Source organism: Rhincodon typus, chromosome 9 (genome assembly GCF_021869965.1).
Source record: "Rhincodon typus isolate 14 chromosome 9, sRhiTyp1.1, whole genome shotgun sequence".
Classification (NCBI taxonomy): domain Eukaryota; kingdom Metazoa; phylum Chordata; class Chondrichthyes; order Orectolobiformes; family Rhincodontidae; genus Rhincodon; species Rhincodon typus.
The window spans coordinates 15,649,179-15,662,331 of NC_063340.1; the positions used below are offsets into that span (position 1 = coordinate 15,649,179).

The 13,153-nt window shown below is 44.9% G+C and overlaps 1 protein-coding gene across 2 annotated transcripts in view; it reads right to left on the bottom strand.

Annotated features, from left to right (window-relative positions):
* esr1 (estrogen receptor 1) overlaps positions 1-12,237 on the bottom strand; it is a 252,890-nt gene extending 240,653 nt beyond the window's left edge. Inside the window, exons 1-2 of one of the 2 annotated variants that reach the window (XM_048600892.1) lie at positions 12,143-12,237; positions 11,165-11,734 (exon numbers count right to left, since the gene is read on the bottom strand). In XM_048600892.1, the coding sequence (XP_048456849.1) occupies positions 11,165-11,616 (452 nt within the window). In that variant the 5' untranslated portion in view covers positions 11,617-11,734; positions 12,143-12,237. Of the gene's footprint in view, positions 1-11,164; positions 11,798-12,142 lie in introns of those variants that run through there. The other variant, XM_048600891.1, reaches the window with a different exon arrangement.
* Between the last annotated feature and the right edge of the window lie 916 nt (positions 12,238-13,153).

Consider the following 13,153-nt stretch of genomic DNA (forward strand, 5'->3'; position numbering starts at 1 on the left):
AGAGTTCTGATTCGTTGCCAAGTCGCTTCTGATTTGTCGAACCATGAATAATGTACCAGGGAGTTATTGCCCTCAGCATGCTTTTGTTTAGTTCAGAAAAGCCACAATACCTCTACAGACTCTTGTGTCCTGCAGAAGTCTGGTTCCTCAGCACGAGTATATGTGGCTTCTAACAAGCATAAATGCGGCACCTTATGAGCCCAACTGATCATCTTACAATGGTTGTTTGGGAAGTTCTTAGCACAGTCAAGATTGTTCAGCAAGGGCTGCCCAATTGTGAAATCATAGGTAAATGTGATTAATTTACACTGGTCAGATCATTACCACTATTTATCATACATACTCATTAATAGGCTTAAGACTGCCACTTGTCGACCTGAAAAACGTGCATTTTACCTCAAATTACCATGGAAAATAAATTTTCTCAAAAATGTGTGCAATGGGTAAACCATTCAACAGCAACATGAGTGGTATTTTCAAATACAAGATGCTGCCATCAGGCCAAAAAAATGTTTTGCTACCATATTAATGTGCAATATGGTATTAGAATTTCAGTGATACCAGGTATGTAATGATTGAGTGATCATACCGAACAGCACATCCTTTGAGCTGTTCACAATGGACAGAGTATTAGTTGTAATTAACCACTCTATGCTTTCCAAGCTCAGAACATAATGCCTAAAGTTTGGTGTGATTTCAAGGATGCTCACATCCTTGCTAAATTGTCATGGCTTAAACTGAATGCGGCGCTCTAGTTGTGGCCTTATGAAAGTTTCAGAAAGTTTCAGAAAAATGTCTTTGCTGTTGTAATCCTCTATCAAATGTCCCTCCATCTCCAAGTAACACATACATGAACCGCCAGATCCCTCTGTCTTGTACATGCTTTATGACTCCATCCTTAAGTCTATAAAGCTCTCCCTATCTCTTCTGACAAAATGCATCATCGCCCACTCCTCTGCATTAAATTCTATCTGCTGCATTGCTTGCAATTTCTGCTCGCCTGCCTATGTCCTGTAGAACCTCTTTTCTCTAAAAGCAAATCCAATCCTATAGAAAATGCAAGTGGAGGATCAAAACGTAAACCCATTCACTCTTCACCTGAGGTTTAAAAGATTTATAGCTCCAGACATAGATCATCTAGACACATCCCAAATAGGAATGGACTCTATGAATGAGTGGGATGGCTATTTGTGAACATAGAACATAGAACACTACAGCACAGTACAGCCCACAATGTTGTGCCGACCTATTATCCTACCTTAAGATCAAGCTACCACGCATATCCTTCATTTAACTATCATCCATGTGCCTATCCAAGAGTCGCTTAAATGTCGCTAATGTATCTGACTCTACTACCACCCCTGGCAGTGCATTCCATGAACGCGCCACTCCCTGTGTAAAGAATCTACCTCTGACATCTCTCGTATACCTTCCTCCAATCACCTTAAAATTATGCCCCTTCGTAATAGTCATTTCCGCCCTGGGAAAAAGTCTCTGGCTATCCACTCAATCTATGCCTCTCATCACCTTGTACGCCTCTATCAAGTCACCTCTCGTCCTTCTTCACTCCAATGAGAAAAGCTCTAGCCCCCTTAACCTTTCCTCATAAGACCTGCCCCTCCAGTCCAGGCAGCATCCTGGTAAATCTCCTCTGCACCCTCTCTAAAACTTCCACATCCTTCCTATAATGAGGCGACCAGAACGGAACACAGTATGCCAAGTGTGGTCTAACCAGGGTTTTATAGAGCTGCAGCATAACCTCGTGGCTCTTAAACTCAATTCCCCTGCCAATGAAAGCCAACACACCATATGCCTTCTTATCAACCCTGTCAGTTTGGGTGGCAACTTTGAGGGATCCATGGACATGGACCCCAAGATCTCTCTGTTCCTCCACACTGCCAAGAATCCTGCCATTAACCCTGTATTCTGCATTCAAATTCGACCTTCCAAAATGAATCACTTCACACTTTTCTGGATTGAATTCCATCTGCCACTTCTTTCCCCAGCTCTGCATCCTGTCAATGTCCTGTTGCAACCTACAACAGCCCTCCACACTATCCACAACCCACCAACCTTCATGTCATCGGCAAACTTACTAACCCACCCTTCCACTTCTTCATCCATGTCATTTATAAAGATCACAAAGAGCAGAGATCCCAGAACAGATTCCTGCGGAACACCACCAGTCACCGAGTTCCAGCCTGAATACTTTCCATCTACTACCACCCCCTGTCTTCTACTGGACAGCCAATTCTGTATCCAGACAGCCAGAGTTCCCTGAATCCCATGCCTCCTTACTTTCTGAATGAGCCTACCATGGGGAACCTTATCAAATGCCTTGTTAAAATCCATATACACCACATCCACTGCTCTGCCTTCATCAATGTGTTTTGTCACATCCTCAAAGAATTCAGGAAGGCTTGTGAGGCATGACCTGCAGCATTTAATAGAGTAGGAGAAAGGAGAACAATGTTAAAATACAAATCTCTTTCATTCTCTTCCTTTAAACCAAAATAATTTGAACAAACAGCTCCAGAATAGCTAAGAAATTAATGGACAGAAGAGTGGCCATTTTGTCTTTTGAGTCTGTTCCCACAATTCAATCAGATCATGCATATATAGTAGGAACTGCCGATGCTGGAGTCTGAGATAACACAGTATGGAGCTGGATGAACACAGCAGGCCAGGCAGCATCAGAGGAGCAAGAAGGTTGACGTTTCGGGTCTGGACCCTTCTTCAGAAATGAAGAAGGGTCCAGATCCGAAACGTCAGCTTTCCTGCTGCTGCCTGGCCTGCTGTGTTCATCCAGCTGTACACCTTGTTATCTCAATCAGGTCATGGCTGGTTTTAACTCCAACCCCCCACATTTGCTCTTTGATACACTGATTTAACAAAAAGCTATTCCTTCAGACTTAACGTAGTCTCCACAACTTTAAGGGGGAAGGCAGTTCTGGAATCCCTGTATCCGTTGTGTTAAACAGTGCTTATTAGTTTCACCCTGAAGGGCCTGGCTCTAGTTTTACCATGATGTTGCTTGTTCTGAACTTGCCCTGCACAGGAAACTATGTTTCTAGTTAGCCTATTAAATCCTTTTATTACTTTGAATGACTTGATCAGGTCAGTCTCCAAGCTTCTAAATTCAAGGAAATGCTCACATTCACTCATAAAGATAATTTAACCCCTTATGTCCTAACATCTGGTTCAGAAAGGCACCACCTCGGCCAACCTTTCCTGTCCTTTATGCCACACATTAAGATTGCTGTTAACTTCTTTCTTACATAACTCCACATATAGAGGACCACCTTGCCCCCACTGTCCACTTCCATGGAGATACTTATGTACACTCATTGAATTCTGGTGGTCACTAGATGGACTGCTCGTTCAGTTGTTAAGTTTAAATCCAAGACAGATAAAAGTTTGAACAGCAAAAGTTGATCCATAGGCAGGTGTACGGAGTTAGGCCACAGATCAGCCATGATCCCGCTGAATGGCAGATCAAGCCCAAGGGGCTGAATGGCCTACTCCTGTTCCTGTGTTCTGTAGCTCAGTTCCACCTCCACAAGGGCGGTTAATGCCTTCCTTGTCAAGAAAAAGAATAAACCAAAGCTTCCTTTGTGCCAACAATGTGCTTGTCATCAAGTAAAAAAACCATTGTTCTCGGTGTGTTTTTGACATTGGTTGTGCAGCAAAGCCTGGGAAACCAAATGCCTGTCACAGAGCAAAGCAACTACCTTTTAAATCCTGGCAACAGAATTCCGATTGACAAATGACGATTGAACTGTCTCAACCTTCCCAACTCCCCAGAACCATCAAAGGCATGGTGTGCCACAATCCAGTGAGTGAACTGTTGATCCAAAAGAAAAATGGCGAAAATCCCAAGCTAGAAATATAGGATCACATCCAACACAGGAAAGTAAATACAGTGGACCGCAAAATATTTAGATAGAGATAGTTAACCAGCAGGTGAATGGTGTGTAGGGGAACAAATGTAGACTTTCGACAGAACTGAAAGGCAAATAGGATACGGAGAGATTGCATGAGGAGCTAGGCAGGTAGAGTAGAAATCATGAAAGAACGCAGCAAAGCAGAGCAGGCTGCAATGACCCTGTAATCAAAACAGGAAGTGCAAACGTCAAGCACCAAGCCAATGCTCTTCCTGGAAACACTGGCATATCTGCGTGGTATAGTGACTCCGTGGTTAGCACTGCTGTCTCACAGTGCCAGGGACCCAGGTTTGATTCCACCCTCGGGCACTGTTTGTGTGGACAGCCTCCCACTGTCCAAAAATGTGCAGGTTAGGTGAATTGGCCATGCTAAGTTGTGCATAGTGTCCAGGGATGCACAGGCTAGGTGAGTTAGACATGGGAAATGTGAGGTTACAGGAATGTGGTGGGTTGCTGGGCGATGCTCTTCAGAGGGTCAGTGTGAACTTAATGGGCTGAATGGTCTGTTTCCACAGTGTGTTATGATTCTTCCACACTGAAGCAGACAGAGAAAGTGAGCTAGCAGGAACTGCAGATGCTGGAGAATCTGAGATAACAAGGTGTAGAGCTGGATGAACACAGCAGGCCAAGCAGCATCAGAGGAGCAGGAAGACTGACGTTTCGGGCTAGACCCTTCTTAACGTCAGCCTTCCGGCTCCTCTGATGCTGCTTGGCCAGCTGTGTTCATCCGGCTCTACACCTTGTTATATCAGAGAAAGTGAGCTAACAGTTTAGTGTAGATGTTACTAAGCTCCTCCTCCACTACTTTGCAACTCAGTATGGCAGGACTGCAGAGCAATGTTATTTGTAGGATCACTCAGCTCTATCTGTAAGTCTGTGTTGCAACTTCACTAGATTGGCACCTCATTTTTAGGTGGCATTACCTTCAATATCCCCTCACCAGGTTCCCTCAGTTTGATGGTAAGAGTGAGGACTATGGTAAGGTTACCCACTCACTTAACCCTTTAGTATCCACCTTACATCATCCTCATAGCTTGCTTTAACAAATAACTTTGTACAATCAGAACAATTTGCGCACTTTCTTCATCTAAGACTTCAGTATAATTTGTAAATAGCTGAGATTTGTATGCTGATCATTGCAACCCACCAGTAGCTACAGCTCACTTATCTCAAATCGACCCACTTATTCCTACTTTGTCCATTAACCAATAGAAAATTCATATTAATATGTTATCCTAGTCCCAGGAATCATAATTTTGCAGTCACCTTTTGTGTTGCACCTTATTGAATGCCCTTTCGAAAATCCAAACTACACTACATCCACCATTTTCCCCTTATACAACCTCCTCATTTACATCTCGAAAATCCCTAACAAGTTTTTCAAACATAATTGTCCTCAAAGAAATTAATACTGTCTCAGCCCAATCAAAATATAATTTCCTAGGTGCTCTGTTACAATGTCCTGAAACACAGCATTTCCTCCAATACAAGTAGTTCTCCTATAACATGATAATTGCATTCTTGTGTGACCTCGCGCTATAGAAAATCGTGTTATAGGGAAATCACTGTACCAGTACAGCAGAAAGTTCACGTTATCCAAACAGTGTCCATTATTCATCAATCACTTTACAGCCAACTCGCGTTAACCAAACACGTGTTATAGCAGAACTACCTGTACAGGTGTCTTGCTAAGTGTTTTATCTCTCTCGCATTTCTTGAATATTGGGGGTACATTTGCTACCTTCTAATTCATGTGAAACATTCTGGATTGTAGGGGATTCAAAAGATCCTAACCACAGCCTCCACTGTTTCTGCAGGCATGTCTTTTGAAAGCATAGGAGGTAGCCAGCAACAGAGGGAGAATGGTTAAATCACAGTATAACTGGTTGTACTGGAGTTTTGATGGGCACAAGGAGAGTTGGACCAGTTTGCGTCATTCCCAAGGTTTACTGGTTTTTTTTCCTTCTGGAGATCTGCCAACAGATCCAGTGAATCTATTGGATTTTAGTCCTTTTGCTTTCTCTGGCACTGCCACTTCGCTAACACCACTACCCTTAAATTTCTCATTTTCACTTGACACTTGGCTCCCAAGTGCATTGTTTGTGTCTTCCACAGATAAAATTATTTGCTCAACGTGTCTACTATTTCCTTATTTGCCATTAGGAGAAGGCAGCCATGTTTACTCTCCCGATATACTGATATACCTACAGAAACTATTACAATCTGTTCTGACTCAGTTGATTCGGGGCATGTAGGGATTTTTTTTATGAGGAGAGATTGGGTAAGGGAGGCTTGCACTCATTGGATTAAAGAGGAATGAGCGGGAGACCTTATTGAAACATATAAGATTCTTAGGGCTGGACGGGGTATATATTTCCCCTTGTGGGAGAATTCAAGATCAGGGGTCATGATCTCAGCGACTTTGTGGGATTCTTACCTGCAGAGGGCAGTAACGGTTCAATCATTAGGTGTATTCTAGGCTGAGGTGGGTAGATTTTTAATCAGTAAGGAAATCGGGACGTTATGTGGAAAGTGGAGTTGAGGGTTAACAGATCAGCTATAATCTCATTGAATGGCAGAGCGGATCCAATGGGCTGAATGGCCTACTTCTGCTCCTGCACCTTCTGGTCTTCTGGTTTTTTATGGCTGGGACCTTCCCGTTTTCAATTTGAGTCTAAGAGCAGAGCAGGACAGTTTCCAGAAGAGAAAGCCCACAAAGAAAGCCCACTGGAACTTCTGGTGAGCAGGCAGCTGATTGCTTGGTGGTGAGCTCTGTGACAGCATTCAGACTGTGGACCAGGATGTCCTACCAACCAAAATCAGCGCCTGGCACCTCCAGAAGACCTCAGAGAAGACCATGGCTACTGTTGGACAACAGTCCCGGGGACTTCTGGATTGGAAGATCACCGATGGGAAAGGTAAGTGTTGTTTTGTGGTGGGGGGGTGCAGATCGAAGGGAGGGCTGGGGAATCAGACAGGAGCAATGAGGTGATGGCAGGGCCAAGAGGTGATTGAACGCAAGCCCAGGGGTGGCCTGCCCTCTGCCCTGAATCCATTCCCTCTGACCCTGAGCAGATTTGTTCCTGTTGAGACCACGCTCCCCAACACCTCAACCAACAGTCCTGGCCACATTGGATAACCAGTTGGGCAGGCCAAATCTTTCTTATTCTGCCTGGAGTTGAAATGATTGCAGCCCAAATGGGATGAGGCTGTTAAATGGTCATGAGTTGAGGATATAAGGGCCACAATTCACAGCACGGCAGGAAGGTAAAGTTTAGAATTTCCTGTCTAGAACTTAACTGGAACAACTGGAAGAATGAGTGATTGTTGCTGCCACTATCCTACCTCATTAAGATCATGTCGAACCTCAGCCACAGGTCTCTAAATAGTTTACTCCTCTATCCTATTTTGGCTTTATCAATTTCTCAGCTATCCTGTGCAAATTAAAATTCTCCCTAAGGCTGACCACTCTTTCCAACAACATTATAATCCTCTTCCTTTGATATGACACTATGATTAACTTACCTTGTTCACCAATCTCACATCTGTAGGATGTTATTCCTTAAGGAAATATTTATTTGTTGCAAATAATTCATTAATTCTCTAAAATGCTTGTCACTACCTGTCTACAGTGATATCTTTTTATCATGTTTCTCAATCTACCTTAGCCAACTCACTCCTCATGTCTATGTAATGTTTTTCATTCAGATTGAAGACAATAGCTTCAGGCTGAACTGAATCACTCTTAAAATCGGTATCAGATTGTTGCATGTTATCACTCTTCAGCAGATGCTTATTTATTGCAAGATTATTAATTAAAACCATTTCAATACAAGTGCAGAAAGGCACCAATAGCACAGATTTGATGTGCCTTTTTAACTGTTGTAGTTTATTGAGGGTCTGGGTCCTCACGTTTACCCCATGCTTATGGAGTGGTTACCTCAAGTTACAGATAACCAATTGTCTCTAGAGTCAGAGTCATACAGTACGGAAACAAATCCTTTGGTCCAATGTATCCATGCCAATCGGGTTTTCCAAACTAAATAGTCCCATTTGCCTGTGTTTGGTCCTTGGGTAGTGTTGCAGAACAGAGAAACCTAAAGGTTCAGGTACATAATTCTTTGAAGTTCACATCACATATAGATAGGGTGATTGAGAAGGTATTTAGCATGCTTGCCTTCATCGCTCAAACATTTGAGGATAGGAGTTGGAACATTATGTTGAGCTTGTACAGGACATTGGTGAGGCCACTTCTGGAGTATTGTGTCTAGTTCTGGTCGCCCTATTGCAGAAAGGATATTATTAAGCTGGAGGGGGTTCAGAAGAGAGTTACCAGGATGTTGCTGGGAATGGAGTGTTTGAGAAACAAGGAGAGGCTGGATAGGCTGGGACCTTTTTCACTGGAGCGCAGGAGGTTGAGGAGTGAGCTTACAGAGGTTTATAAAATCATGAGGGGTAGAGGTAAGGTGAATGGTAGGCATCAGGAGGTTCCCATTGAACAACGTACCCACTTGTAGTGCAGTGAGGTGGCACCAGCACCTTGGTGAAGAGCCCCTTTCCTGTGTGCGTGTCAAAATGTTAAGTGTTGGCATGCTATTGGCACACCCAAGGCATCAGCACTGAGGCTGCCTTTGTCCCAATCCCATCTTCACACCAATATATTCCACACAGAGGAAGCTGGATAGTGACTAGGTAATGATGATCTGTGTTGTTTCCCACTTCCTCTACTCCCAGCCCAGAGGACCTGTGGTTATCTGTATTCCCCTGTATGCACGCTCCCCCCAACCCCCCCCAGGCCTTACATCAATGTGGACTGAGACTGGGATCACCTGCACAGTTTCAGTAATCAGTCGACCCAGCGTGAGGAAGTGGGGTTTTAGCAACAGGGTTTGGGAGATTTGGCAGGCTGACACCGCTGGTCTCTCACTACCCCGGCCAGAAGGTAGGGTGGCTGAGGGAATGTGTCCCAGTGGGTTCTCACCGAAAGCCCTCGGAAGCCCAGGCTGTGTGTCCCTTCACAAGAACAGAAGGAGAAAGCAATGGGGGAGGTCCACTTGATGTTCACCCAGTTCATTGTGAAAAGGCTGATGGAGGGGGGCGTCAGTGAAGGAGAGAGATCCAGAATACCATCTCAAATTCCATGGGATGGAAGTCATAGTGAGGAGAGTAGTTCAAGGCAAATAAATAGAAAGAAGTGATCATGTTACAGAAGCATATCCAGATCTAAGAGGACCTGTTGTGCCCTTCAACCAGCTCTTGACAATCAATAGCTCAACCTTATCCACCGTCTGTCTCAGTTGTACGTGCTGGGACCAAATGCCCCCAGTTTCTATTGTGTCTTGTTCTGTCCATCCCCAGGTACACCAGGGCATTTCCACCACACATTCCAAAGTGTAGACAAAGAGTCACAAGAGAACAAAATAGAAATCAGGCAACACAGGGAGTTGATCTCATTGTGAAAAACCGCCTGAAACTGCACAGTGACAGTGAATCATCGAAACTCCAACACAGAAAGAGACCATTTGGACCACAGTACCTGTGCTAGCTCTCTCTATCTAGTTAGTTTATCCTGCACACCTCTTCCACCCATTATTCCTCCCCCTGGCCCTGCAATATTGTCCTTTTCAAATATTTATCCAATTTCCTTCTGCCAGTCCCTATTGGATCTGCTTCTAACACCCAGACAGCACCTTTTAGGCCATAACTGCCTGATAAAAAATCTTCTCCTCACCTCCCTTCTGCTTTGATTGCCAGTTTGTGTCCTGTAACTCCTGCCAGTAGAACCAATTTCTCCTCTTCTACATTGTCAAAACTCTTCACATCACAGTTAGTTTGTAAAGAAAAGAAAAATGCACATTTGGCCTTACAGGGACTCATGTTCGAACTATTAATTGCACGATCAAAACAGTGACCACAGTAAGTGTAAAATGAAGCTTGTCTCAACATGTTGAGAAAAATCTCAGTAATAGGAAAACCTGTGTCTAATATACCAGGGCTACAAATCACCTCTTGCCATCATGAACAGTAGAGCTGAATCCTTCCCTGCCAGTGTAATTTAATTTAATGTGGCTCTTTGACTGGCACAGAACCGTCGAAACTCTGCTATGCTTTGAATTCCTCAGTGCTATTTGGAAAGTTATATTCGGGACGTATCAAATTATCGGTGATATTATTGCCTAATGTCACAGAATGAATTTGTATATCCATTCTCCCTCAAAGCACGAGGGAATGCCAGACAATGAAAGGGTTCCCAGGGTTTATCACTCGTTACAAAGCCCCCACACTAAGGAATGTGCTCATTCTAAATCCGAATGCATTTGGGGCTGTGGGGGAATTCTATCCTGTTGTGGGTATGGTTTTCATTCAGGTCAAATTAAGCTGCCCATGGTATCAGATTTCAATGTGGTGGTGGGGTGGGTGGGTGGGGGGGAAATGATTGGACTACACAGTTACACTCACTATGTGATCAGCAGCAATGCCAGCCCAAGGGATACAAAATAGTGGAAAAATAACCCCAAGATTTTCTTTGCCCCTTTCGTGAGGGCTAAAGGTGCAGTGTCTATTTTGTCCAAGGAAACTGATAAGTTGATGAAATGTTCTCCAGGCAGAGAGACAGTTTAGATAACGTCGCCCAGAAGCCACAATCGGAAGTTGAAACTGTTCAGAGATTCAAACTGTGCTCTCGCATTCTTTGACTGCAGTGCGATTTATGGGCAACTAGGACGGACGGATTTTAGCAACTGTAGCTACGTCGCAAACAACTTCAGCGGTCTGGGCTGTAAAATCTGGGCCACACCCAAAAGCAGCCCATTTGCGAGATTAATGTTTGGGGAAGGGGAGAGTGGGTGGGGGGGGGGGGGGGGGGGGGGGGGGGTTGGTGGTGGTGGGGTGGTGGAAGGGACAGACTGCGTCCAGTCCAAACTAAACATGGCAAGCATTGAGTGAAGGGAGATGCACCTCATAAAACTTTCATCTGACTCCGCATGTTGCAACAAGTAATGTAAAGAAGTGTCATACTCAAAAAATAGCATTTCAGGAACACTCCAGGGACAAATAGCAGACTTTTGTTGCAAACATTCAAGAGGGGGGGGTTCAGCTAAAAGGTCTGCCGTCTCCATCCCAACCTCCCACCAGTAACACCCACCCCCCACCGCCACCCCTCTCCCCCGACTCCCCACAACTGTTCTGTCGGGAGAACAGATAAAGTACTTTCTCGTTACCTGTAAAAGGTTGAAGGGGGAGCCTCCCTCAAGCCAAAACTGCTGCAGCTGCTCTGTTCATTCTCTACATAGTAGGGGACCTGCTGCCCATGAGCCACAAAGGACGAGAGCTGGGGCGCAGTCTGCAAAAAGACCAGCGGGCTCGGAGAAATGCTGTTGAGGGAGTGGAGCCCCCCGATGTTGCTGGAGCCATGCGAGTCACTGGAGGTTGTGTAGCCGAGACCAGCTGGGTTGTACAGGGTAGCCGCTGCAGCAAACTCGTAGCCGCTTTCTGGGTAGTTCATTGCTCCGGCTCGGTTTTTTTCCACATAGATTTCATTCAGAGGTCCATCGCCACTTATAGGTAACTGCAGAGTTTGCCTGCCAAAAGTGTCCAAGTCACTAGCCTGAATCTTCTGCAGCAAAGCAATCGCAGGTGATTTGTGATGGAGTGGAATTGCCATGACCAGCATCCAGAGAAAGTGGGGGGGGTGTGGGGGGTGGGAGAGCAAAACCAAAGCCAACACAGTTCTCAGTGTCACAGTCTGACACTGTCGCCTGGAGGATCGCACTTCATATCAGTTGACCAACCTACAAGGGAGAGAAAATCGCACTGTCAGAGGAGGACGAGTACTACAGCGCACACTACTGATGACAGCGCTTCACCCACACACTGACTGCACTGCGTGAAGAGGAGGAGGAGGAGGATACGAGTGAGAGAGTGCAGGGAGAACGACAGAATCAAACTTCAAACCCAAGTCTTTCACATCTGAGCTAATAAGCATTACAAAGGTGTTGGCAGCCAGCCAGAAATCAAAAGGCTGTTTTACACTGGCACTAGTGTAATGTTCCACCGCAGGCACACACACTGTTAAAGTGACATTGAATTGATGTTCCACCAAACATTAAAGACTCTATTACGTGTGTGCCTTTCTACGCTTTTGTAGCTACAGTGGCAACTTTCCTTTGGGGGTTTCCCCCCCTTTATGGTCTCCTCACCTGCAAAGCCGAGAGATTTCGAAGCCAGGAAAGGTCCCAGAAATCTAAACCCGCTTAATCGTCTGATCACTCACACACCCATCTACTCTCCCTTAAGTTTCTCCACTCTCGGCTGCCTCCTGACTCAAGCAACCCCATACATTCGGAGCACCTCCTCTACGTTTGGAACTGTAAGCCAAGAGCTTGAACCAATTAGAAGTCATATCCAAACAGTGCTATTTTCAGTTTGCGCCTATGACAAATTGGAACAACCTGGGCTAATGTGTTAACGAAGTGTTGAATAGTTTTCTGGAGCTCTTCCCACTTCTTCAACCTCTCTACCTGAGTCTTTCTCTGCCGCTGCTGCTATGAATTATTTCTATTCATGGTGTAATGTCTGGCTGGGTCTTAAATCTGGACTTTTAAAAGGATGATTTCTTAACGATAAAAACGTCAATAAACATACAACAGAGGGGAAAAGAAAATCAGTTGAAAGGATCTGAACCTCTTTTCAATCTGTAGCCAAACTGACAGCCAGCTGGTGTCACATCAGGGTCTGGCGAAGAACAGGCCCACCTTAACTGAGCTTCATCGAAGAGGGAGCGTTTCTACGCTGCTAGAAATGGAAGCACCTGTACTCGAACACAACTGTTTTCCATCCCTTATCCTGGTCAAAATTCATTACCTGTGTTGCCATTCTGAGGTAAAGATGTGGGTGCTGGTGTGGAGTTGAGGGCCAAAATTCCAAATCAATCTTCCTTTCATACAGCGCAGAAACAGAGCCTTAAACCCAACTTGCCCACCAGGAAGTCAAGTGTGCTTTATGTCAACCGATGTTATTGGATGAGGAGTGATGGGCAGCACCTAAGCTGTCAGTAGAGAAGAGGGTTCGGTGGCGAGGTGTTCAATTGGGAAGCTTGCTTTGGTAAAATGAAGTCCCAGAAGAACATAGCTCATCAGCGAGAAGCACCACTGACTTGTTTTAACATGGTGGCTTTGACACAGTTAATCGAGCCGTGTCACAGGAGTGTT